We start from the raw sequence: 27,934 nt of genomic DNA, 5'->3' as shown, positions 1-27,934 counted from the left end.
GCACGTCCGCCGTTACGCATCGCATCGACACTGGCACCCAGCCGCCACTGCGGCAACGTCCATATCGCGTATCTCCCACAGAACGCCGTGTAATCAACGAGCAAGTCGACGAGATGCTTCGCCGCGATGTTATTCGACCTTCTAACAGCCCCTGGGCGTCTCCTGTCGTTCTTGTGGCGAAGAAGGACGGTTCTGTGCGGTTCTGTGTGGACTACCGACGACTTAACAAGATCACTCGCAAGGACGTGTATCCACTACCGCGAATAGACGACGCAATTGACAGCCTGCAAGGCGCAGAATTCTTTTCATCTCTCGATTTGCGCTCAGGGTATTGGCAAGTACCCATGGCTGATGACGCTCGACCGAAGACCGCCTTTGTCACGCCCGACGGCTTGTACGAATTCAACGTCATGTCGTTTGGGCTGTGTAATGCGCCCGCCACCTTTGAGCGCATGATGGATACCGTTCTGCGCAACCTGAAATGGCACACATGCTTATGCTACCTCGACGACGTCGTTGTTTTCGCTCCGGACTTCTCCACGCATCTTCAACGCCTGCGGCATGTTTTGACGCGTTTGAGCGAGGCCGGTCTGCAACTGAATCTAAAGAAGTGCCGATTTGCGGCACGGCAGCTGACAATACTCGGTTACGTCGTGTCCAAGGACGGTATTCTCCCCGATCCAGCCAAGCTTCGGGCCGTGACCGAGTTCCCCAAACCTACGTCCGTCAAGGAACTGCGCAGTTTCGTAGGACTGTGTTCCTACTTTCGGCGCTTCATTCGAAACTTCGCGACTATCATATCGCCGCTGACGAAGCTCCTCGGAAGTAATGGGCCGCTCAATTCGTGGTCGTCAGAGTGCGACGAAGCTTTCGCGAAGCTCCGTCGTTTGTTGACGTCGCCTCCCATACTACGCCACTACGACCCTACGGCCCCTACAGAGGTACACACGGACGCCAGCGGTGTTGGCCTTGGCGCTGTCCTTGCGCAGCGCAAGCCAGGGTTCCCTGAATATGTCGTGGCATATGCAAGTCGTACGCTTACCAAAGCCGAGACTAATTACACCGTCACCGAAAAAGAATGCCTGGCGATTATCTGGGCGCTTACGAAGTTCCGACCTTATTTGTATGGTCGCCCATTTGATGTCATCACCGACCACCATGCACTATGCTGGCTGTCATCATTGAAGGATCCATCAGGCCGCCTTGCCCGCTGGGCACTTCGCCTACAGGACTACGACATCCGCGTGCTGTACCGCAACGGACGCCAGCATGCTGACGCCGACGCACTCTCGCGCTCCCCCTTGCCTGACGACAATACCCACAGCTCAATGTCTCACAATGCCGTTTCTTCCATCGACATTCACACCATCGCTACCGAACAGCGCAAGGATCAGTGGACCGCTTCACTGATAGACTTGCTCACTGATCCATCGGCAACACCATCCACTCGCGCGTTGCGTCGTCAAGCCCATCATTTCGCCATTCGCGACGACCTCCTTCACCGACGCAATTATAACGCCGACGGCCGCCAGTGGCTACTAGTAACACCCCGCAGTCTCCGTTCTGACATATGCGAATCGTTCCACGCTGATCCGCAGTGTGCGCACTCTGGGGTATCGAAAACATACCACCGCATTCGCCAACGGTACTTTTGGCGAGGGATGTACCGCTACGTGCAGAAGTTCGTTCGCTCCTGCATCGATTGTCAGCGCCGCAAAGCTTCAACGCACCAGTCACCAGCAGGTCTACAGCCTTTACCTTGCCCTGACCGGCCGTTTGGGCGAGTTGGCATCGATTTGTATGGGCCACTTCCTCTGACGTCGGCTGGTAACCGCTGGGCCATCGTCGCTGTAGACCACCTTACGCGATACGCCGAAACTGCTGCCCTCCCCGCGGCTACAGCGCGCGATGTAGCCTCCTTCCTGCTCCACCGGTTCATGCTGCGCCACGGTCCACCCCAGGAGCTGCTCAGCGATCGAGGCCGTGTCTTCCTGTCGGAAGTCGTCGAAGCCATCCTCAAAGAGTGCAACGTTGTTCACCGCAAAACTACTGCTTACCACCCGCAGACGAATGGCCTCACCGAACGCTTTAACCGCACGCTCGGCGACATGCTATCGATGTACGTCGCCGCCGATCACACAAATTGGGATTCGATTCTGCCTTTCGTCACCTACGCCTACAATACCGCCCCTCAAAGCACCACTGGTTTCTCACCCTTTTTCTTATTGTACGGCAGGCACCCGTCGCACACAATCGACACAATCCTTCCATACACGCCGGATCGATCGGAGTGTGCGCCTATTTCTGCCACAGCCAGACTTGCTGAGGAGTGTCGTGAGCTAGCCAGGACCGTTACTACGCAGGACCAAGAGCGGCAGAAGAGCATTCGCACTGCCACCAACACTTCTGCACCCACGTTCCTCCCTGGAGCGCTCGTATGGCTCTCGGTTCCTACCACTGCAACTGGCCTCTCTTCCAAACTATTACCAAAATACGAAGGCCCCTACCGTGTCGTCGAACGCACATCCCCGGTGAACTACCTGATTGAACCTATTGAACCATCTTCCGACATGCGCCGTCGAGGGCGCGACATTGTCAACGTGGAGCGCCTCAAGCCCTACCATGACCCGCTCATAGTGACCAGCTGTTAGGTCGCCAGGCGGCTCCCTTTTCGTACCCGGGGTAATTGTAGAGAAGCATTGGAACGCTCTAATGGGTCGTCCTCTCAAGCGCCTCCTAGTGGGTCACCCTCTTCGCCTATCCTCGGAGAGCACGCCCCTCGTGCTCGTGCTCGTGAGAGTCTGCGAGTCTGCGCTCTGTCGTTGTGCATCGTCGCCGTCAATCTCGCCGTCAATAAACGTCTTAACACTTTATTAAAGTTCAAAGAAAACGGGGAGGGTCCCTATTCCGGGACTCCTATGGCAACCTCTGCGATAGCCCGGGCCCGCTGAACGAGCGCCCGACAGACCTCGGGGGCGCCTTCGCAAAGGATGCCTTCCCACTGCTCTGGGGTACGGGTGGACCGAAGGATTGGTGGGAGGGGAGGGAAGTAGGCAGTGTGCACTCTACGGTGACGTGAAATGTTGTGGGGATGGCGCCACATCCTGGACAGGTGTTGGTATAGCGAGTCGGATATAATTTGTGCAGGAAATGCAGATTTGGAAAAGTTCGGGTCTGCAGTGGGCGAAGTGCGACAGCCTCCTCGCGTGTGAAGGGCGCTGGTGGGGATTGGTATCGCTGTCGTTGGTGTATGTAATGCTGTTTGACCTCGTGACAAGTGAGAAGTGGGGAACCTAGCTCTGTGTTGGCCGCCTCACTGCGCGGGGCTGCTCGGAGGGTGAGTTCTCGAGCGGCCGCATGAGCGCGTTCATTACCCGACAGTGAGGCATGACCAGGAGTCCAGAGCAGGTGTATTGTGTGGCTTATGTCTGATGCAACTTTGGATGTACGTAAAAGAATAGAATATGATGTTTTGGGAATACCGCGACCTATTAGGAAAGCTGAAATGCCGCTTGCGAATCGGTGATTATGTAGTACATTTCCGCGGGGAGGCTCAAGGTGTGTTAGATGGCCAGGGTAACTGCCAGGATTTTGCCCGAGTCGGTGGCTGAACATGGTGAGGAGATCGAGGCAGCACTTACTATCTCATGAGTGCCGCAAACCACCACTGCCGTGAGTGCGTTTGCCATGCAAGCCGCATCCGTGTAATAGATCCTATCCTACTCAACCTCGCTGAGACTGCGGCTTAGGAATCTCACCCGTCCGGTATTGCGACCGGTGTTGCGCTCAGGGTCCATGTTGCATGGTGGGGGATGCACGCGAAGTACTCGAGCCATTTGGAGTGGCACGGAAGTCCCCTGTCTTTCGGCAGGTGCAGGGAGCACTGGGTGATCCAGGCGGGTGAGTAGCTGTCTACCTGTTGGAGTGAGGAGGAGGCGTTGACGCTGACTAATCCACTGGGCCTCGAGCACTTCATCGAGGGTATTGTGCACTCCTACCGACAAAAGGCGCTGCGTAGAAGTATTGTGTGGAACCCCCAACGCGACCTAGATGGCCTTACGGATGAGCGTGTCCACTCGTTCACGTTGTCCTTACATTAACCGGTGAAAGGGAAGGTGATAACTAAAGCGGCCTAGAATGCACGTGACTACTAGTCGAAGCATGTCCCGCTCCCCAAGGCCCGAGCGTCGATTGCTTACGCGTCGGAGCATGGCGATGATCTGTTCCGTCTGGCGTGAGAGTAGAGAGATGGTGTGTCTAGCCCCGCCATCTGCTTGAACGTAAAGTCCGAGGATGCGTGCTCGCTCTACCTGAGGGATGAGTGTCCCTTCGACGAGTACATTGATGTGGGGTGGGGGATTCTTACTGCGGCCACGGAAGACAAGGAGCTCAGACTTTTTCTGGGTACAAGTGAGGCCGCCCTGTCGAGCATAGTCTAACACGACCTCGACTGCTTGTTGAATGCGGTCTTGAATGGCACCGTCAGAACCCCGAAACGTCCACAATGTGATCTCATCGGCATAGATGGCATGGTGCAGATCCTCAACTTGCTGAAGTTGTTTGGGAAGACCTGGCATAGCAATGTTATACCCCTGTCATACGGGCACCCGTGAACTCCGTTTAACTCCCTCGTCTTTTCCTCGAGGGAGATGGGGTTCATGTCACACGGTCACCATTTCGCTGAGGAAGGTAAATGGAGCTTTTGGTGGAGGAAGTTCGGTTATGCCCATTTCGGCTCGATGGAGTACTCTCGTTCCCAGCCAGCTACTGCTACGCTGAAAACCGCACTAGCAAAATCGTCCTAATCAGCTCAATTATAATTTTAAAAACTATGCACTTTTTAGCGTAGCATTTCACGCCCCGTAGTGTAAGTTTTGGTTGTATTTTTTCGGACATCAGCGCTTGTACTCTCTACACCAACGCCTCGCCAAGCAGCCGCTGTGAAGCGTCGCGCGATATTTGTTTCTGCACGTGTGAGGCGCACGCACAAGCACTGTGACAGCAACGGTGATTCCGAGCACTTCATCAACACACAAAAACACGTTTTTGTTGCTTTAAAGGCGACTGCACAGGCAAAAAATTGGACGTTTCGACGAGCGCAGCAGCGCTGTTTCTGCCCCATGCGGCAACCGTCGAACGCTTGCACGAAGCCGTGTAGCACGGACACAACTCCATTCTCGTAATGCTCCATCAGGTAGTTAAATGCCGAACGGAGTGAAATAGAGTTCGGTGGTGGCCGTGTGACAGAGGTATTAAAGAGTGCTGGCGAGATCACAGCCCCTTGAGCGGTGCCTCTGCCCGGCTGGTGTATGATACTGGAGCGATGAGGGCCTATACCACTTGCTGCGGTACGGTCGCGAAGGAAGGTTCGGACATAGTTATAAACTCGAACGCCGCAGCGTGATTCAGCGAGGTTCCTGAGAATGACGTTGTGCTCCAAAATGTCGAAGGCCGACTTAAGGTCCAGCGCAACAAAGCGCGCGTTTGAGCCCCCCGCGATGGACCCAAGACCTGGTCTTTCAACTGGAGTAACACGTCCTGCGTTGACAAGTGCGGACGAAAGCCGAACTGCGTATGCGAGAAAAAAGACTTGCCTTCCATAACGGCTGCAGGCGTCGCAGGACAACGTGTTCCATGAGCTTGCCTGTACATGATGTAAGTGAGACCGGTCTCAGATTTGCGACGGAGGTGGGCTTCCGAGGTTTTGGGATAAGGGAAATATCCGCATGTCGCCATGCCTGGGATAGCGTGCCGTTTCGCCAATGCTCGTTGAACGTGTTCACCAGGTGCGTAAGACCTGCGTCGTTCAGGTTTCGAAGCGTCGTGTATCGGATGTGGTCCATACCCGGCGCTGAATTCTTGCGGATGTCCACTAACACGGAGCGGACCTCTTGAATCGTGATTTCGGCGTCCAGAGCATTGGGCATATTTGTGACGTACTGGTACGGGTGGTACTGGGGACTCGCTCCAGAAGGGATATAGGGCGCCTGCAGTTCCTGCAGAAGGCGGTCGGGAGAGTCTCGAACCGAGTGGGTAAGGACGTGCAACCGCTTTTGTGTCTGCGTCTTGGTGCCCGAGGGGTCTATATGTGCTCGGAGAATGCTCCATGTCGTAGCAGTACTCAGGGTGCCGGACAGACTGTTGCAAAATCCCCTCCAGTTGTTACTCGTGAGAGTCTGGGCGTATTCTTGAGCTTCTCGTGTGATAAGCGCAATCCGAAGTTTTAGTCTACGATTCAGGCGCTGCCGCTTCCAACGCTTCATCAATCCCCTTCCAGCGTCCCACAAGTGGAGCAGGTGCGGGTCGACGTAGGGATTGATAGGCGTAGTGGTGATCGACCGCGTGGTGGCTTCGAGGTCAGCCGTAAGAGCCGCGAGCCAGTCGTCGTAGCCATCCACTTCTGGAGTGGCAGTCCGAAGTTCTCGAAATTTAGCCCAGTTCGTTATACGAACACTACGCTCAGGACTGCGCGAACTAGCGAGAGGAAGGACGGTTGCGACGATGTAGTGGTCACTACCAAGAGTCTCGTCTAAGGACCCACTAGATATGACCGCTCCAGTACCGCGGATTATCCTGAGATCGGGACACGTATCTCGCGAGACGCTGTTCCCGATGCGGGTGGGTTGTGCGGGGTCAGAAAGTAAGGTGAAGCGCATATTACATATGTTGTTCCACAGTTTCGTTCCTTTTCGTGTGTTCTTGGGATACCCCCAAACCGAGTGCGCGGCGTTGAAGTCCCCGCAGATCAACAACTTATCCCCGAGCTTGCTAAATTCTGTAAAGAGGTAATGAAAAAAGATTGAGAATGAACAGGCTGTCGCTGCGCTTGGTGTGTGTGATGACTTCTATATTTGCTGGTGTATGTCAGTGGCTACTGAATGTATGCGTACCGTGAAGCGGTTAGACACAATTGCCCCTATGAGACCCGAATCACTGCCGTACGCTTCGAATCCCGCAAGTGAAGGAGTGCAGTTGGCTTCTGAAGGAGTATGACGTCGCGAGCCATTGGGGTCATGGCTATGTACTGCTGCAGGGGGCCCCGCTTGCGGCGGAACCCCGTGCAGTTCTATTCCCAGACCACAAGATGGTCCGCGTTACGCGTCCCCATCCTCACTCCTGAGAGGGGAAAGCCGTGTGTAAGGGTGGGAGCGCTTTGTGTTCGGTGCCAATGTCAGTGTAGAGGCGAACTCCTGGCGCATTTATTCCATAATTTGCTCAGCCTGCTGCTGTATATCGGTGGATAGAGTAGAGATACTGCTACTGATTAAGTTGTGGAGCGTCGCTACGGTGTCGTTGAGTGTGTCCTTGAGCGTAGACACCGCCTGATTGAGCATATCGCGGAACTCTTGCCGGATAGTAGCGCACGCGACCTCTATCTCGCGCCGAAGTCGAGCATCAAGGGCACGCAATTTGACGTCTATTTCTGCGCGGAGCTGATGAAGCGCATTCGGATCGGAATTCTGAGTCGTCTGTGAAGCTGAAGCTAAGGTTTGGGACGGGGTAGCGGAGGAAAGTGAGAGAGGCCCCTTCGCCCAGCTTACCTCCCTAGGTTCCGCCGGGCGCTGCTCGGCTGCTTGATTCTTGTCGGGCTGGTTAGAGTCTTTCAACGGGAGGGAAGGCTGGTTCGTCACCAGTGGTCCGGTGGCTTCCGAAGTGGTAGTCCGCTTTACAGGCGGCGTTTGAGACCCCGTCCTGGAGTGGGTACGAGAACGGGCCTTGCTCCGCGACCTCCGTCTGGACCGGGAGTAGTATCTGGATGTCCTACCCGGGTTGGGACCTACTGCTTGCAACTCGCCCTGAGTCGATGATGAAGGAGTGGAGTGATATTCTACATCTCGTTGTGTCTGTCCTTGCTGAAGTGCCTTCCGAACCCGTTCCTTGTTCAAGGGAGGCCGGACGCGGGCGGGACAACCCGTGTCCGTTGTGGGTTGATCATCTCCGCATGATCGGCATTTCGGCGTGCACGAGTGCCCTGGTGTCGGGTTATCTACGCCGCATGTCTTGCACGTGACGCAATTCGGTGTAGGGCAGTTGTCAGAACGATGTCCGAACCGGAGGCAAACCGTGCAAACTTGCTTGCGGGGACGATGCACGTAGCACCGGTACTCGGCGCTGTAATGACGTATGTAATGGGGAACCTGCAGTCCTTCGAAGGTAATGAGGGCCGTGCTCGTTTTACCCATCATTCGTGCCTGTAGAATGGCGTGGCCAGGCGTAATAAGATGATCCATAGGTTCGGAGGGGCTCGTTCCCGGGTCGACGCCATAGATAATGCATTTACATGAATTGTCTGGAGCAGCAATGTAGATGGACACAGGATAGGTACGCTCGCCTAGGCGCAGGTGTTGGACACTGTAGAGGTTCAGGGCGATGTGCTCATGTGGCGTGCTTACAACAGCGATGTTTTGTTCAGGGCGCAAGCGGAAAACTAGCCGGTCGACTTCGGCAGGTGGTAGGCTTGCGGCTACTCCAATAGCCCGCGTCAGTGTGGGGCGACTCGGAGTGCTGGGCAGTATCGAAGATACATGTATCTTCGATACTATCTTAGATACACTTTGGGTGTCTTGTATCTGTATTGCGATACGTCTCACACGACGTGTATCAGTATCTGTATTCCCGATACATTGAAGAATGTATCGTATATCTTAAGATACAAGATGCTGCGATCGCAACACCACGGTAAGAAACAAACGTTGGTTGAACTGCGTTTCTCAAGCCGATACTGCTCCCACTAAGCTACCAGAATAAATCTAAAGACAGTGACATTATTTTATCTTTTCGCCAGAGTTTTCCAGCGATGGCAGGCGATGAGCTCTGAGTGTCCCTTTCGAGGAAGCAGAGTCACGTGGTGGCGCTCGCATCGTCTCGACAGACAAACGCGCGAACGTCTACGCCCAGATGACATTTTATTTTCACGGTTTCTTTTTTATTCTTTTTAGTTGTGTCAGTGTTTGGTACTTGGCTCTTAGCCACTGACCTGTGCCACGTACTCCAATGCGTCCGGTGTCTTTTGCACAAATTCTGACGCCACTGTAGTGTCGTTATCGAAGTTTCTCTTGCGTTGTGCTTCGTTGCGAAGTCCGAAGAATGCAAGAAAAGGGGTTGCTTTGCGTCTCGTGGCTTTCACACATCGGCGATTTGAAGGGCCTCGTCGATGCAAGTTTGACTTACATGCAATGAGATCGACTTCTGTGCAAACAAGATTCGAACAGCTACAGCACCACCGGTACCGATGCTGGATCTATAAGAACAAACATTCAGCTAACAGAAGTTATCTTGGCGTACGTCTCTTTTTTTTTCTTTTATTCAATACGTTTTCGAAATCCTAATTGGATTGTGAGCACAAGTTCTTCCTAAGCTGTCCTTTTCATCCCATACATTACCTATGTCTTTGTATTGCTTTTTTCGGGTCTGCTTACAGCAATATGCCTTTAACGTGCTGGCACAAAGTAAGCTCGCCGCTTTATTCTTGCTATTAGCTGTCTGCATCATTTATGCTACAGTTTACAGACTTATATTCTACTTAAGCTTACTGCTATGTCAAGGCGACGTTTAGAACCAATATATGATAATTTGCGCGTGCTTGGAGTATACTGTAACAAAAATTCTGCTTACTGCGTAGTACTCGTAAGATAGCGAAATTGAGTTTTGATTATGGGTCATTCCACGCCAACTGTCCCAGTCGGGGCGCTCGAGAAAAAACAATTTCTCTCAAGAAGTCTGAGAAAATTACACACAATAGACATTATTTCTACAGTATTTTCCCAAAATAATTTGAGCGGCAAAAATTTTTTGGGCACGTGAGCGCCATTTGAACTTCACGAAATGTTGCAAAAGCAGGTACGAAAAAAAATTCGCTATAAAGCGACCGTTCCAGGCATTCTTTCAACACTTGCTTTTTTGCCTTTTTCGAGTATCGTTAATTCATTATAGGGCAGTTCCTTATAGCATCTTTATATTTTTTACTCCTTAGAGCGTAGGTAAAGTTTAGTAAATTTTTGTGTTTTCGGGAGTTTTTTTACAAAAGACAATTATCGATCAAATGCAGAAATTATCTTTATGAAACTCTTCATAAGACGTACTCTCTCCTAAAATTTTGTTTTGCCCGTGTACGGCGCTTAGGCTCTAAAATAAAATCCTGAACTTGGCAAAAACGCTTCATTGGTCTATGTTGAGACGTCTGTAGCACCCTAAGGTGGTCCAAGAAAAAATAAGCGGGCAAGCGCATACGATTGAGAATCATACCAACTTTGTCCAGAGAAAGTTTAATCAGAGTAGTTTTTGTCTTAGTCGAGAAAAAATTTTTTGAAGTTTAGTCCCACCATTGCATTGTTTTGCTGAGGTGGCAATACAAACCAACTGAGTTTGCTGCATAAAAGAAAGAGTTAGTGTATTCGTATGACATCGTTTCAAGTTCCTTTTGTTAGTACTTTATATTGCTTACTGCAAATAAATAAGATAATAAACAGAGGTAAAAATATAAAAATGCCATTGGCTTAGGTGCCACAATTTCCCCAATAATGAATTGCGTTACTTATTGCATGGGGCTCTCTGAATCAACGGACGTCACAATAAGTTAAGTCTCGACGTTCATGTAAGCCGTAGATAGGAGGCGTAAGCGTGAACGTCTATAGCGTATCCACACTAAGTTCATCTATGTACTCCGCAAGGAACGACGCACGATGTGACGACGCGCGTTTATTCACGCCGTCCGTACGTCGGCCGTAACAATAGGGACGGAATATCCAAATCTATTTTTTACATCTTAATTTGTGTGGTTACAGGCAGCAGATTTTTGGTTAAAGTAGGATTTGTCAGTCTGGTAAATGCAATTTTAAAGCTGTGATTACACATATAAGCGTCTACGATATTTGTGGCATATAAGGCCACGATATTTGTGGCATAGTTGTACGCCGCTCTCGTCACCTCCGGTGTACGTAAAAATGCAATAAGCAACGCGATTCATTAAGGGGGAATTGTGGCGCCTAAGCTAATGGCGATTTTATATTTTTAGTAACAACTTGATGTGGGCTAGTTGGTTCATAATTAGAACAGATAAAGTAACAGCGCGAATGAAACAAGGACGACAAAGGAACGAAGACCACGGGACAAGCGCTGTATATTTTTACTTCTGTTTATTATCACCTTTATATGCAGTAAACAATATAAAGTACTAACAAAAGGAACTTAAAACGATGTCATACGAATACATTAACTCTTTTTTTATGCAGCAAATTCAGTTGGTTGGTATTGCCCCCTCAGCAAAACAATGCAACGGTGGGACTAAACTTCAAAAAAAGTTTTCTCGACTAAGACAAAAACTACTCTGAATAAACTTTCTCTGGACAAAGTTGGTATGATTCTCAATCGTATGCGCTTGCCCGCTTATTTTTTCTTGGACCACCTTAGGGTGTTACAGACGTCTCAACATAGGCCAATGTAGCGTTTTCGCCAAGTTCAGGATTTTATTTTAGAGCCTATGCGCCGTACACAAGCAAAACAAAAATTTAGGAGAGAGTACGTCTTATGGAAAGTTTTATAAAAATAATTCCTGCATTTGATCGATAATTGTCTTTTGTAAAAAAATTCCCGAATACACTAAAATTTACTCAACTTTACCTACGCTCTAAGGAGTAAAAAATATAAAGCTGCTATAAGGAACTGCCCTATATTGAATTAACGATGCTCGAAAAAGGCAAAAAAGCAAGTGTTGAAAGAATGCCTGGAACGGTCGCTTTATAGCGATTTTATTTTTCGTACCTGGTTTTACAACATTTCGTGAAGTTCAAGTGGCGCTCACGTGCCCAAAAAATTTTTGCCGCTCAAATTATTTGGGAAAATACTGTAGAACTAATGTCTATATGTGTGTAATTTTCTCAGACTTTTTGAGAGAAATTGATTTTTCTCGAGCGCCCCGACTGGGACAGTTGGCGTGGAATGACCCTTATAATAGCGAGTTTTAGTATAGCGGGAAACGCTTACGTTAGCGTTAGCGTGCGTCTCAACGCTAACGCTAAAACGGAACGCGCTGCGTGTCAACTGGTGGTCTTTTAGTACAGCGGAAGGAGCGGAAGGCATTCCCGCTAACGCTAACGCAAGCACATACAGCGCCATCTAGACATAAAAACACTAAATGCACTGTAGAATCCACAAAAGCGCCACCAAGTCGAGCTGATCCAAAGTCACCACTGTTGCGTCTCCATGTCGCGTTTGCAGAAGTGTTGACTTCTGACACATAGGTTTCTGTCGACATGCCGCGTTCGAGAATTCTTCAAGACCCCTATTACTTAGCCTTTTTAAGCTGGGACGCATCACGCGTCACATTTATGCACTGCCGCGAAAGGCATGAAGGGAAAGGACGCCTGACATGTATCTGCTTGAGTTGTGGCCGTATCTTGGAAAGAGGCGACTAAAGACAGCGTCGCCATCTCTGCGCTGCTACAGAAAACATGAGCGAACCTTGCAAACAAATCTTGCTAAGCCTTCTACAGCGCGAATCCACTTTGTATCTCAAAAACGGAGCTATTTTATCGGCGGTACACGGTTGGCGAAGCCTCATTACTCAAATCTAAATCAAATACGAACATTATTAGGGAATGAATAAGTTTAATAATGCAGGACGATGGCTACAAAGATTCGAAGTGGACGGCTCTCGCTTCAACAGGCACCGCCATCTTGCCCTACGTACGGGATCTCTTGCGTGCGTTAGCGTTGAACGCTATATTCCAGAAATAGCGTTCGCACGTAAGAGCTCGGGCTACGTTTACGTTCTGCTCATGCGCAGTTAGGAGCACGCAACGCTAACGCTAACGCTAAATCCTTGCGTTTGCTGTTATCCGCTATACTAAAACTCGCTAATAACTGAAATTATTAGGAGCCATATCAAAGATATGGCTCCTAATAAGGGATTGGAGACACATCGTTATACAAAATGCTCCGTTTTTCTAATGAACGTCTCAACGAGTTGGTTTACGCTATTTTACATAGGCACTGAATTTTCTGTGGTCTTACATTCAATGCCTAATTCTCATAGCTATTGGGGGTTGCCCGCAACGGTGGTCTAGTGGTTATGGTACTTGACTGCTAACCCGTAGGTCGCGGCGGCCGCAGTTCGATTTCCGTGTGCTTATATTTAGGTTTTATAACACCACGTGGTCGAAATTTCTGGAGCCCTCCGCTACGGTCTCTATCATTATCATATCGTGGTTCTGTGGGACGTGAAACGTAACATTTATTATTAGCTCTTGGGGGTGCCGCCTATATGTTGTTCCTATACTATTTGCTGTGTTTAATGCAGAACCGCTTTTCTATGTTACTCGGGTATATTTGTTTTTCTTTCTTAATATCCTCTAAATATTTTTACTGTTACTAATCACCACGTAATCGGCGCCTAAGTGGCAATATAGTGTGAATAGCGGCGGTGTCCTGCGGCCCTTTGTGCAACTAGTAGAACACGTCTGACACGTTTTCTGGGCTGCAGATGCTCTCTCGTAAAAGAAAAAAAAAGTGTTAAAAGATCGCGCATAACCGAGTACGTCGCTAACAAACGTTTTACGCCAGCAGATTAGTAGAATATAAAACTAATTGTAGTTTTATGTCCTGTACGTAAACACGATGCATCGCAAAGAATGTCACTATCAGTTTCTCGCTGATGTACACCTGTTCGGTGATCGGGGAAAAAATCGTGACACGGTAACGGGCAAGGTAGAACTTAACAAAGGTATTTGCACCATTGTGCAAATACCGTTGGCTTCTTATTGCAATAAGGCTTCTTAGTGAAGTTCTTGTGATTAGATGGCATCCCGCTAGCTGGTCGGCAAGCAGAGCATCGACCCCGCCCCATTAGAAAAGTGGCTAGCAAAAACCGTTATCAGCGAAGTGTATAAACGGCTGTCGTGTTATGCAGCTAAAGCAACCCCAATAACATTTTTCGAAACGAAAGTAAGATACCTGCAGCAAGAAATACAAAACTTTTGAGATAGTAACAGACATTTCATTAAAATGAAAAAAAAATGGTCGCAGTTAATAAAGTTTCAAGCGAACATTTTTGTGCATCTGCGTTTAGTGCTACATTACCATATATACAAATATATAATAACAAATTTCCGAATGTATCGAAGTATCTTAAGATACAATTAGAATGTATCGTATCGGATACAATCGGCGTTGTGGTATCTTGTATCTGTATCTAAAATACTTCTAGTCTGAGTATCTTGTATCGCATCGCGATACAATTTTAAAGTATCTTTGCCCAGCCCTTGCGACTCCACTGGTCCAAGCGTATCCCCCCCCCCCCCAGGTGGGCGCAGGGTGGCTTTGCAATCGTGGAGAGGCAGGGGTGGCGGCGGCGATGTAGTTGGCTTACGGTGAGTGGTCTTGCCTTGAAGTTCGCTTGTCTTAGTGCCTTCCAACAGGTCGGCTTGCGTGCGTCGTTTCTTCTGCAACAGCACCCAAGCAGAGCCGTCTTCGTTGGAGGAGGACGTTTCGTCATCGTTGGTAGGCGCAGGCGGAGTCGTGTCCATAGCTGCTGCCGCAGCCATGTTGATAGCATCCTCCGTAACTTTCTCTGGCGGATCGGTTGCGTTTTCCATGGCGAAAATGTACGTGCCGTGCGGGTGTACGAAGAGGCACGTTAAATAATGTGAAAATCTTGCATAACAAGCAGGGACGCTAACATGAGCCTACGGACCTGTGAACATTGATCAAGGAATGCTACTGTCCTCAAACACAGCCACCGTCGTTCCCCGACGGCTCGTCCGTGGTAGCGACGCGCCTCGGCTTAAGGAACTCTGTGTGCGTCTCTGGCCGCCGCCGTTCTGAAGATTGAAGCCAGCGAAAAATGATCTATATCACACTCACAGGTGTCGGGGTGGGCTCAAAATGATGCAGACGAGTTGATGCGTGAAGGGTAACCAACGACAGGGATGGTGAGTTGGCTGCACCTCCTTATTCCAGGCGTAAAACGGAAGCCCATGCGGAGCACGCCCAGTAGCGTCGGTGTTCACGTGGAGCCCCCACGGCGACTATGAAGAGCCGCGAGCAGTGGGCGCAGAGTGAGCGCGTGAGATCTAAAATAAATCTTTTGGAGTTGGTTCTTGCATTCGATTGCATACATAGAGACACTCGTTTCACCTGCCTTTCGCTACACCAGCATTCAAGAACAACGGCAACTTTATTGCAGCATTTCTGCGCTCATAGAGCTATAAAGAGGCGTTGTCACTCACATTCTGATTGAAGTCCATGTCTGGGCTGAGTCCCACTCCGTCGACAAAGATGGCGTCTTTAACGAGCACGGCGAGTGCGCGAAAGATGAAAGACATGAAGAGGTGCAGGTGCAGGTTGTTTCGGGGGCAGCGTAACCTCCTGCAAGACACAAACATTTACCTCGGGAAATTCAAAATGCGATAGTATAACAGATATGAAGTACACACGTGCGATGAGCGCAGTGTTCAGGACAAGCGATTATGCTCGAGCGAAAGCAAAAAAGGAGACAACGGGTCTGCCTTTCTGCCAAAATAGAACGGCAGCGAGGGTTGGGCAAATGTTCTTTGAAATTGTATCGCGATACGATACGGGTCATTCCATGCCAACTGTCCCAACCTTGGCGCTCGAGCACCTGCGATTTGCTTGAAAAAAATTGAGGACTATCTATGTAAAGAGGAAAGTCTTCCACCAAGATATTTTTTGCGAAAAAAATTTTTCTGTATCGTAAAGCTCATGTGAAGTTTTTGGAGAAGCTCGAAACTATGGCACGGAAAATAATTTATTAAAAATTTCGTTCTTTCTGAATTAGGCCGAGACACATTTTTTGCTGCAGAACGATGATAGACTTTACACTTAAAAAAATGTTTCGTCAATTCTGACGCTACCGCGCTTTTTTTATATGAGCTTTTCTTATGAGAAATATGGTCTATGTTGGGACTTTTTTTCTGGAACGATTACATTTAGTGAAAAAAGAAATTTTGCGTTGGATGATGGTCATGAAGTTGTACAATGCGCGAAAAATAGTTTCAGCCGCATATAGTGCGAAATAGTGCGTACAGCTGGCGGCAAACTTTCAAAAAAGTTAGTTTTGGCCAATGTTCAGTCGTAAATTGAACATTGAGGTGGTCCTAGTAAAAATACTCCAAATAGCACATTTATCAGCAACGTGCACTCCCCACAAAATGAGAAAGTTTTATCAAATTACTTTTTGTTTTAAGCAAGAAAACAATTTTTGAAGTTGACTCCCACTTGTGCCTGCCCTTGTACACATTTTGTCCTCGCAAGAAAGCGTCCGTGCAGTAACTACGACTTGCGCGGGTGTGAGCCTTCCTGCGCTGATGGGCGTACATGTAGGCAACATAGTCAGCTTTTCTACGTGTTTATTGAAGTTATTTATTAGCCAGTATTAGAACGAGGACACTACTAGACTGTACTTGATAGGATGTCAATGTCCGCTGACAGCGGGCATAGCGTTCTCGCGCACCTCAGTCAAGCGACACTGTTGTGTTCAATATGCCGTTACCTGCGATAGGATTTAGTAATAGGGAAATACGCCGTCGTCATCAAAATCATCACAACCGGTCAGCTAATTAAATCATAGCGCAAAAGTGAACAAGCCAATAGCGCATCATTCTACGTTCATCTGGGTGACAGTATTTCCACGCATTAAGATTTGTATACAGAGCAGAACTGATAGCCGGACTAGTTGTTCTGTATTCATGTTTGATTCATTTTTGAGTGTTACTTCGCAGGCGGCTATCACCAGTAATGAAATCGGTAGCCTTAGTAAAGCTATAATAGTTGGACTTTGCAGCTGTGACTTCCTGAAATGCTCACACTTAGCCGCTCCTACGCTTTATTTAAACCTCTTATTGCAGCCTCCTTAAAAACGCCACCCTTGCTTCATCCTCAAAGTTCTGCAAGACAACCACCAGCGGAAATCCACAAATTTAACTATTGGCCTGGTGTGCGACCGTTGGCGGCTCGGCGAACGGCGCCTGTATGACGTCAGAGCGGGGATTCGCGCGCTTTCGTCTGCTACGTAGGCCCAGCGCCGTGTCGAAACCACCGTTGTGGTAAATCTCAACATGAAAGCAGTTCAATTGGTTATCTTGCGTATGGTGGCTACTGACGCTGTTGAAACAATCGTGGGTTTGCTTTTAACGTTCATTTAGAACTACAGCTCTTCGTTTCTTAGAACTGCGGCCGCGTGTCTCGGCGGCGAGTGCTGCACAATGGTGAAGTACTGCTCTCAGTGTACTCCGTCCGCTCGTGAAAAAGGCGTTAGCTTTCACAACTATCCTAAGGACCCGAAGCTGAAGAAGAAGTGGATTGTCAAGTTCAGAATGGGAAAGCGCCCCACGCCTTCATCGACCGTGTGCAGCAAGCACTTCGCGGACAGTGACTTCTGCTACCCACCGTATACGCGCCACTCTTACATAAGCTTGTGACCGCGTTTAAGCGCCTCGCCAATACTTAAGCCGTTTATTGCACGCAGGCTATAAGCATAGGCGACGTACACCAGGTGCAGTGCCGTCCCACAACCTACCGCGGAGGCCCCCAGAGAAGGAGCCGACGACGCGGCCTCCGAATCGCCTTGCAGGAAAGCGCGCCTCGTGAGCTCAGCTGAGCGGCGCAGGATATGAGACTACGGCTGCATTTGGATGGTGTACATACGTATTTTACTTATGAAGGCAAGCGCGCGCCTAGCGGAATACTTATCATAAATTCATAAGCGAAACCTGTTGCCGCTGTTTAGTGTACATTCTCTAAAAAGTTCCACCTGAGGCAGCACAGACACTTTTAAAAGCGGAGCTCTTTAAGCTTTTCGTTAGTCTGCCTGGCGTGGAACTCGACCCAGCTTGCCTTTGCCACGTTAATATCTGTGGCCCTGTGAGTGGTATAATCAGAGATTAACTAATTGTTATATTCTAATACCCATGCGACGGCCCTGTGCGGTGTTAATATAAACTACCACGTAATATCGTTCTCACTGAACCAACATTACGGGACAAACTGAGATCATGGGCATCGGCAGGGTGGTGTGCAGCAAGGCGGCTATTGCGCACTTGTTTGCAGGACGAGAGCTGCGACGGTGATGCGATCTCCGTTGACAGCCTCGACCGTGCATTCAACAACGTGGCCGGCGTCGTACACCGCCTCGCCCTCGATGAGGCACCGCGACCTTTCACAAGCTTTATCTACATACTTGTATATGCTGGATAACGGCACCCTTACTGAAATATCGAGCGATGATTACTGAAATAGCGAGCGATGATTTTCATGACGACGGCGTATTTTCCTATTACTAAATCCTATCGCAGGTAACGATCTATTGAACACAACAGTGTCGCTTGACTGAGGTGCGCGAGAACGCTATGCCCGCTGTCAGCGGACATTGACATCCTATCAAATACAGTCTAGTAGTGTCCTCGTTCTAATACTGGCTAATAAATAACTTCAATAAACACGTAGAAAAGCTGACTATGTTACCTACATGTACGCCCATCAGCGCAGGAAGGCTCACACCCGCGCAAGTCGTAGTTACTGCACGGACGCTTTCCTGCGAGGACAAAATGTGTACAAGGGCAGGCACAAGTGGGAGTCAACTTCAAAAAAATTTTTCTTGCTTAAAACAAAAAGTAATTTGATAAAACTTTCTCATTTTGTGGGGAGTGCACGTTGCTGATAAATGCGCTATTTGGAGCATTTTTACTAGGACCACCTCAATGTTCAATTTACGACTGAACATTGGCAAAAACTAACTTTTTTGAAAGTTTGCCGCCAGCTGTACGCACTATTTCGCACTATATGCGGCTGAAACTATTTTTCGCTCAATGTACAACTTCATGACCATCGTCCAACGCAAAATTTCTCTTTTCACTAAATGCAATCGTTCCAGAAAAAAAGTCCCAACATAGACCATATTTCTCATAATAAAGCTCATATAAAAAAAGCGCGGTAGCGTCAGAATTGACGAAACATTTTTTAAGTGTAAAGTCTATCATCGTTCTGCAGCAAAAAATGTGTCTCGGCCTAATTCAGAAAGAACGAAATTTTTAATAAATTATTTTCCGTGCCATAGTTTCGAGCTTCTCCAAAAACTTCACATGAGCATTACGATACAGAAAAATTTTTTTCGCAAAAAATATCTTGGTGGAAGACTTTCCTCTTTACATAGATAGTCCTCAATTTTTTTCAAGCAAATCGCAGGTGGTCGAGCGCCAAGGTTGGGACAGTTGGCGTGGAATGACCCATACAAGATACTCGGCCAAGGAGTATACCAAGAATCAAGAAAGTTGGGGCTCACATCAGCCGAGAAGCGCCGAAATTCAGCTTGTCAAGGTGCCGATACACTAGGCAGTGTACACGTGCATTTCCAGGCAAGATAAGCGTACATATTGAACAAAATATATTTACGGAAGCTTAGAAACAAAGAAAGGGCATGAAATACTGGTAAACATAGGATGTACGTATACCGGGTGTTAAAGAAATGCGTCCCAAATCCTCAAAAATCTGGAGAATGCGATATTTCATCGATGCCATCACAATGACTTTTTCTGTAGCCGCCGGCATCCAAGATGGCTAAAGACCTAATTTGATGCAGTATTTAAAAACGTTAAATGGATTAACTTTTTAATTAGCGGAGTTAGGCGGTTATGTCAAAGGAGACATTTATAGTTCTTCATGCGAAAAACCCATCGCATCTTTGAGGTATAGGAAAAGCAGCCTCTACTAATTAGTGTGACGTAATGAAATTAAGCGGCGAAACCGAAGCACGGGTCAGCGCAAGAAGCCGACGACCAGAATGCCGTCACTATTCAAGACAATGATTACAGCGGTGTAGTTCTTCAGCGTTCGTTAACGTATGTGGGGTATGTGTGCTATAATTGCAAGCACAGCCCGCACACCCACACAACGAAGTCGGTTGATGGTTCATGTAACGACGCTCACCTATTCTGGGCGACCCAGAAGAATACGTCAGCTGCGCTCTTTCCCGTTTCGACAATCAATAATATCTGGGCTTTAACGTCCCAAAACCGCGATATGATTATGAGGGACGCAGTAGTGGAGGGCTCCGGAAATGTTGACCACCTGGGGTTCTTTAACCTGCACCTAAATCTATGTACACGGGCCTCAAACATTTTCGCCTCCATCGAAAATGCAGCCGCCGCGGCCGGGACTCGATCCCGCGACTTTCCCGTTTCGGCTTCGGTTTCGCCGCTGAATTTGCGTGAATTTCATTCCTTTGAAATTATTACTAGAGGACGCTTTTTGGAATTCTCAAAGCTGCAATTGGTTCTTCGCGTGAAGGACTTCCAGTTTCCCATTTGACATAACCGCATAACTCCATACCTAAAAAGTTCATTAATTATATTTCCTTAATTATTGTACAGAATAATTTCTTTTACCATCTTAAGATGTCTGCGGCTACAGAAGAAGTAATTGTAAAGGCATCGAACAAATATCGCATTTTCCTAATTTTGAGGATGTTGGACATATTTATTGAAAGACCCTTCTAAAAAGACAGGGCGTGCAAACATGGACACAAGGAAGAAGTCAGGACACCACAAACGCCGACTAAAGGCTCGTTCACACCGGCCACTATGTTAGTCGCAAAGCGACTGGTCGCAAACGGTCGCAAATGGCCGTCTTGGTCGCAAAGCGACTGCTTTGGCTCAGTCGCTCGCTGCTCGATTTTTCAGTCGCGCAACTGCAGCCGCAAACATCTGAACCAATCCGATGCGCAGGAACAGGACATCAGCCTATTTTACGGGGCAACGGCAATGCAAGCTGCATACGAGCAGATATGGCAACGCAGATAGGTCGCACGCAGGTGTGAACACCGGTCGCTTTCAGTCGCTTTTTGACCGCCAGTCGCAAACGGTCGCGCGACCATTGCTAGTCGCCGGTGTGAACGAGCCTTAACAACTGAAGAGACCGACAACGGCGGAAGAGAAGGCAAGAAAACTTATCTGCGCATGCCCATGCAATAGGCAAACTTATCAATGCAGCACGCGTGGGGTTCTAAGTGGAAGATAATTCTTAAGACATTTGATTTCATTAGCTACCCCGTATACAATGCGTACATGTGCATACACAAACGGAAACATAAGTGTACTAAAAAATGGTGAGGTTGAATTGCGGTAAACGTCATGATACGTACATTCAGACATGCGTGTTTTGAAAACTTTATATCAATGCATAATTACAGCACGTTTCTTTTTTTTTTAAAGTTACATGGTAAAATGAAAAAAAAAAAGTGTAGTTTTAAGAACAGATAGCACTGTTTAGTACAGTTAAGATAATAAATAATGGCGCAACTCTTTTTTACAAAAGTTCTTAAAATCAATACCCTGCTTCTGATATTTGCTTAAACGATACGCTACATTAAAAGCCACTGATTGTTTGCCAAAAGTTGCTGAATGTTTGCCAAAAGTGCCAAGAGCCACTGATTGGTTGCCAATAATTTCTTGCTGCCTCTGGTTTTAAGACCGCCTACTTGTTTTTCGAACTTGAAATTACTGCTTAAAAAGTCCTTAGCGCTTTTATTTGAAAAGAAAAAAAAAACGAGTGCAATAGGCGGTACTCGCAAATCAATGTGGCATTTATTACTTGATAGCAGACAAACAATTCTGTAGTGGGATGAGCATAGGTGTCAGCACGAGGCGGGCAAAGGGGGCGACGCCCCCCCCCCCCTGATGGGGAACCCTGCGCACGCCTAGGGGGATGTCTGAAGGAAAAAATTGTAGGGGGATGATTGTACTAATGGTTAGCGACGCACCGTAATGGCTTCTTCTGCAACAAGAAGAATCTGCGCAGATTTGCTAGCGTAATTGTTCCCAATACAAGTGTGTAAAAGCTTACGCGAGCGCTAAACGCTGAGTTACATATTTGCATTTTGACCTCTCTAGAAAATAAATGGCGGCACCACGATGGCGCTCCTGTAGCTGAAGGAAGTAACCTAGCAAGATAGTCACTGTGAGCCGTGCACGTCATATCAGAAGAAAGGATGACGCCCAGCGATTACCGTATTTCTACAAGCTCGATTACACTACCACCAAAAGACAAGTCGGCTGGTAGTAGGGCATATTTATTTTGGGTCTTGAAAAGACGGCTTCAGTTTTGCCAGCGTCGGTTTCGGGAAGTTAATGCTCGACCACTCCCGAAGATCGAAAAAGCACTTTGTGAGACTTCATAAAAACTTCGTTTACATCATGGCCGGTTACGAACAGGCTTCTGCATGCGCGTACTACATTGCAATGAATATGCCATTCAGACCCGTAGCCAGGAATTTCTTCTCGGGGTTGCCTGCGGACCCGATGTCATTATTTAGCTCTGTCACACCGTTTATGACGCATTCAAAGGAAGCGGCCCCAGGAGACTTCTCTGTAGAACTCCCGAGGTAATATTGTTACGGATGATATGGGTTTATTTACAATGAGGTCAATGAAGCGGCAGGCAGAAGACAAGGGACGGTCCGATGATGCCGATCACCAAATCCCTCGCGCCCGTTCTACTTCTTCGTTCTTCTTTCGCTCTCTTCCAGCGCCGCGTTACATTTTCCTCGGGGCCAGACGAAGCTCACCGAGCAAGTCAGCGCTCGCTGAGTGCAGGGCTTCAGTCGTGCAACATGGACAAGTTGCGTCTTGCGTGAACGGCGGTTGCCAGCTGTCACTTTTGCGATGACGTAGGTGACGTCGCTCAAACCTTTGACGACGACGAATGGACCGGTGTACTTAAAAAGAAGCTTTTGGAAAAGTCCCTGCTTTCTTACTGGTGTCCACAACCATACGAGATGACCTGTTGCAAAGGTTACTGGCAAATGTCGTGCGTCGTAACGGGCCTTAGCACGGGAATGGGACGAGAGAATTCTGAGCCGGGCCAGTCGACGTGCTTCTTCGGCGCGACACAAGGTCTGCGCGACACTTGCGTTTTCGTTAGTCGAGAAAGGAAGCACGGTGTAGAGGAAACTTTGAGGATGGCGAGCGTAGAGCAGAAATAAAGGTGTATAACCTGTTACTTAGTGTTTGGCGGTGTTAAAGGCATACGTTATGAAAGGTAGTACGGCATCCCAGTTCTTATGGTATGCTGAGACATACATTGAAAGCACGTTTATGATGGTACGATTGGTGCGCTCGGTTAGCCCGTTGGTTTACGGGTGGTAAGGCGTGGAATGCCGATAGTGGCACCCACAGAGCCGTAGTAGTTCTTCGACAACGTCAGCGGTGAACTGGTGGCCACGATCACTTATATCACACGGGGAGCTCCGTGACGGAGGATAATCGAATGCAGTAGGAACCAGGACACATCAGATGAGGTGGCGGAAGCAAGTGCCATCGTCTCAGTTTAACGTGTTAGATAATCCACGCAGACGATTATCCATCGGCGTCCGGTGGAAGACTTGGGGAAAGGGCCGAGCAAATCTATGCCGACTTTTTCGAAAGGCGAAGTCGGTGGCGTAACTTGTTGCAGTGTACTTGCAGAAAGAGCTGTCGGTTGCTTGTGGCGTTGGCATACATCACAACTGGCGACGTAGTGCTTCGTCGTCTTCCACAGTCGAGGCTAGTAGAACCGCTGTCGGATGCGGTGAAGCGTCCGAGCAAATCCAAGGTGCTCAGACGTAATGTCATCGTGCATTGCTCGGAACATCGCAAGGCGCAAGCGTTCTGGGACGACGAGAAGCAGTGGGGCACCATTGCTTGAGTAATTCTTGCGGTACAAAACACCGTCACGAATCACAAATTGCGTTGTGTGTCGAGATCTGTTGGTCGCATCAATAATTGGTCTCAGTGATGGGTCGTGCAGCTGCTCCTGACTGAAGATGTCCAGACTCGGAAAGTCCAAGGAGGCCGTTGCAAGGTAATTGTCGAAATCGTCGTCATCGGTGCTTGTAGTTGGAGATTGCAGACGAGATAAGCAATCGGCGTCGGCGTGGCATCGCCCACTCTTGTAGGCAACAGAAAAGTTATATTCCTGAAGCCGCAAGGACCAACGAGCCAACCGGCCAGCTGGGTCACGTAGTCCAACAAGCCAACATAGGGAATGATGGTCGGTTACGATCCTTAAATGTCGGCCCTGCAAATACGATCTGAACTTGTGTATGGCGAAAAGAACGGCGAGGCATTCCAGTTCTGTTACAGTATTATTGCTTTCAGCCATTGTCAGAGCACGACTTGCATACGCAACAACGTGTTGGCGTCCTTCATGAAACTGGACGAGGACGGCACCAACGCCCACGCCACTTGCATCGGTATGCAGTCCTGTGAGTTCCTCCGGGTCGAAATGATGCAGAAGGAGCCCAGAAGTGAGCAAAAACTTCAACTGTTCGAAAGCAGCCTCATGCTCAGCGGTCCACCGGTAGGGGGTGTCCTTTCGAAGCAAGTCTTTCGAAACAAGTTTTTGCTCACAAAACTATTTGTTGGAAAGGAAAGAGAAAGTCAAAAAGTTGGTGGAACAAAGAAATCCGGCAGGCGATTGAGAAGCGACGTGAGGCAGAAGGGAGCACAGACAGGCAAAAAAGGAGAAGCGGCCACAGGACGAAGTCAACCAAATATGGGAAATATATTTAGAGCGAAAATCCATTGTGCAGAAATTAGTCGAGGCAAAAATTAAAGGTGAAAGTGAACGCTGGATGACAGAGATTCGCGAAAAGAAGAAGTCCGCGCCTAGGATATTTTGGAGCCACCTAAAAGCGCTAGGTAGGAAGTCTGTCCTAATGCAACAACGCTTGGTAGATGAAGGAGGAAATCAATTGGAAGGGCATGAAGCGCTAGGTTACATCCGAAAGATAACAGCCGATTCGTTTAAAAAGGTCACCCAGGGGACTCCCCCGGTGAGTAAAAGTACGCAAAGGAGTGCAACTGACGAAGATGTAGTACTAGAGAATTTCAATTGGAAGAAGGCCGAAGGAAAAATTCCTAAGCACACTACTCCGGGCTTAGCTGGGGTTCCCGTCAGCCTCAATAACGAAGTCGGACATAACACTAAAGAAGCACTGCTGAAAGCCGTAGAAAAGTGCTTACAGTAGAGGGAAATACCAGACAGTTGGCGAAAAAGTATAATAAATTTAATCTATCAAGGCAGGGGAGAAAAGGATAACATTCGCTCATATAGACCGCTAACCACCATTACATCGGTGCTATACAGGTTGGCGATGCAGGCAGTAAAATTAAAAATAGAAGCGTGGGTAGAACAAAATGATATTTTGGGAGAACTTCAGAATGGATTTCGAATCGACGGGTGGTTAGACGATAATCTGTTTGTTCTTACCCAGTGTATAGAAATATCGAAAATAGAAAACAGGCCCTTATACGTAGCATATCTAGATATCACCGGGGCGTATGACAACGTTAATCAGGAAATTTTGTGGGATATATTGAAAGAAGTGGGCATAGGGGACGACTGTATACAGCTTTTGAGGGAAATATACCGAGAAAATACAGTTTGTATAGAATGGGAAGGAATAAGTAGCAAGGACAGCGTTGAAATTAGCAAGGGGCTGAGACAGGGATGTCCTTTGTCCCCGCTGTTATTCATGCTGTACATGGTGAGGATAAAAAAAGCGCTAGAAGGTAGCAAAATCGGATTTAATTTGTCGCACAAACAGGTCGGCCCGATGGTTGAGCAGAAGCTTCCAGGTCTATTTTATGCTGATGATATTGTCTTATTTGCGGACAGTCAAGATGATATACAGCGACTGGCAGATATATGCGGAAGGGAATGTGAGGCTCTAGGACTAGGATGTGGTGCAACAAAATGTGGATTGATGGTATTCAATTATCACGAAGACCATGCGGTCTTCATACAGGGCCAAAAAATACCGAGGGTAAGCGAGTACAAGTACCTGGGAGTATGAGTAAATGAGGGGGATAGATATATGGAGGTACAAGAGAAAGCATTGGTAGCAAAGGGAAAGAGGAACGCTGCAATTATGAAGCACAGAGCTTTATGGGGATACAATAGGTACGAGGTGCTTCGAGGGCTGTGGAAGGGTGTGATGGTCCCGGGGCTTACATTTGGGAACTCAGTGGTGTGCATGAAGTCAGAGGTACAATCAGGAATGGATGTAAATTAAAGGACGGTGGGCCGCCTTGCGTTGGGCGCTCACGGGAAGACGACAAATGAGGCTGTAAAGGGAGATATGGGATGGACAGGCTTTGAAGTGAGGGAAGCTCAGAGCAAAATGAAATTCGAAGAGAGGCTGAGGAAAATGAAGAAGAGTAGATGGGCTGAGAAGGTTTTCAGGTATTTGTATAGAAAAAGCGTTGACACGCAGTGGAGAAAAAGAACTAGGAGGCTCACCAGTAAATATACGGCTAGCAGTGCGGGCGATATGACAACAAGGAGCATTAAGCGGAAGGTCAGAGAGGCGGAGAGGACTTATTGGATGACCGCGATGGAAAAGAAGCCGGCTCTGAGTAACTACCGAAAGGGAAAAAACGAAATAAGGAGGGAAAGGTTTTATGATAAATCAAGGGGAAGCGCTTTACTGTTTGAAGCAAGGTCGGGCTGCCTTAGAACGCGTAGTTATAAAGCGAGATTCAGTAACGAAGAAGAACAATGTACATGCTGCGGGGGAACTAAGGAAACGATGGAACAAGTACTGATTGAATGTGGCGATAGTCACCCAGGTATACGTGTGGGCCCGAGTCTACAGGAAGCCTTGGGTTTTAGGGACAACAATGGAAAGCTGAACACGTCCGCGATAGAACTAAGTAAGACACGATTAGAGTATTGGTGGCAGAAAGGTAGAGATAAAGTACAAAAATATATAATGAGAAAAAATAAGGTCATTCTGCCTTAAGAGGCAGAGAGATGGACCGTGAATTTATATTTTTTTGTATAATAACATAGATTTAACCAATGTGGATGAGGTATTAGGCCAACATAAAACAAGGAAGGTTTTTTGTTTTTTTGTTGATCTTCGAGCCTGGTGGCAGACATGTCACCACCCCGTTATAAAGGGGACGCTCATAGCATCCATCCATCCATCTGTCAGTGGATGAACTATCTGGGCGAAGTTTTTAATAAACCGGCGAAAATAAGAACAAAGGCCCAGGAAGCTACGAAGGTCCTTCACCGTCTTTGGTGACTTGAAGTTGCGGACTGCAGTGATCTTGTTGGGATATGGTCGTATGCCGTCCTGGTCGACTAGATATCCAAGAACAACGGCTTGGCGCTCACCGAAGTGGCACTTCTTGGAGCTTAAAATAAGGCCAGCTTCTTTGATACAATTGAGAACAACGCTGAGCCGCTGGTTATGCTCGTGGAAAGTGCTGCCGAAAATAATGACGTCATCGAGATCACACATACAAATCTCCTATTTGAGACCGCGAAGGATGGAGTACATGAATCGCTCGAAGGTAGCTGGAGCGTTACATAAGCCAAATGGCATAACGTTAAACTCAAATAAACCGTCGGGCGTAACGAAAGCAGTCTTTTCTCAGTCAGGCGGATGCATTGGTATCTGCCAGTATCCAGACCGGAGGTCGACGGATGAAAGGTACGAGGCGGAGTGCAGGCAATCAACAGCATCGTCGATGCGTGGTAAAGGATACACGTCTTCGTGACCGCGTTAAGGTGGCGGTAGTCGGCACAAAATCTCCATGAGTCGTCTTTCTTTTTGACTAGTACAACCGGAGCTGCCCAGGGGCTTCATGACTCCTGAATAACGCCCTTCTGCAGCATTTCGTTGACCTGTTCGGCGATCACTTTCCTTTCCGAAGTTGATACGCGGTAAGGCTTCTCCCGTGTTGATACGGTGGTGCATACGGGAGTTTGTCAGCGTAAAACAATGATCGCTTTGAGCAAAATCAGACTCGCGCGTACCTGGCGAGTACTTCTTGAAAAACATCCAGCTCAGTAGAAGACAGCGACTTGTTTCATCCAGCTCAGTAGAAGACAGCGACGGATGTCTGGGGACCCTTCAACCATCCGGACGTTATTG

At 48.2% G+C, this 27,934-nt stretch overlaps 1 protein-coding gene across 1 annotated transcript in view; it reads right to left on the bottom strand.

The window, feature by feature from the left end:
- LOC119403657 (parathyroid hormone/parathyroid hormone-related peptide receptor-like) overlaps window positions 1-27,934 on the bottom strand; it is a 246,366-nt gene that overhangs the window by 208,993 nt on the left and 9,439 nt on the right. Inside the window, exon 3 of the mRNA XM_049418388.1 lies at window positions 15,225-15,363. Coding sequence (XP_049274345.1) covers window positions 15,225-15,363 — 139 coding nt within the window. The remainder of the gene's footprint in view (window positions 1-15,224; window positions 15,364-27,934) is intronic.

The sequence above is a fragment of the Rhipicephalus sanguineus genome, chromosome 8 (genome assembly GCF_013339695.2).
Source record: "Rhipicephalus sanguineus isolate Rsan-2018 chromosome 8, BIME_Rsan_1.4, whole genome shotgun sequence".
NCBI lineage: Eukaryota > Metazoa > Arthropoda > Arachnida > Ixodida > Ixodidae > Rhipicephalus > Rhipicephalus sanguineus.
Note: the sequence above shows the minus strand (reverse complement) of the source record. Positions and strands in the feature narration are given on the sequence as shown.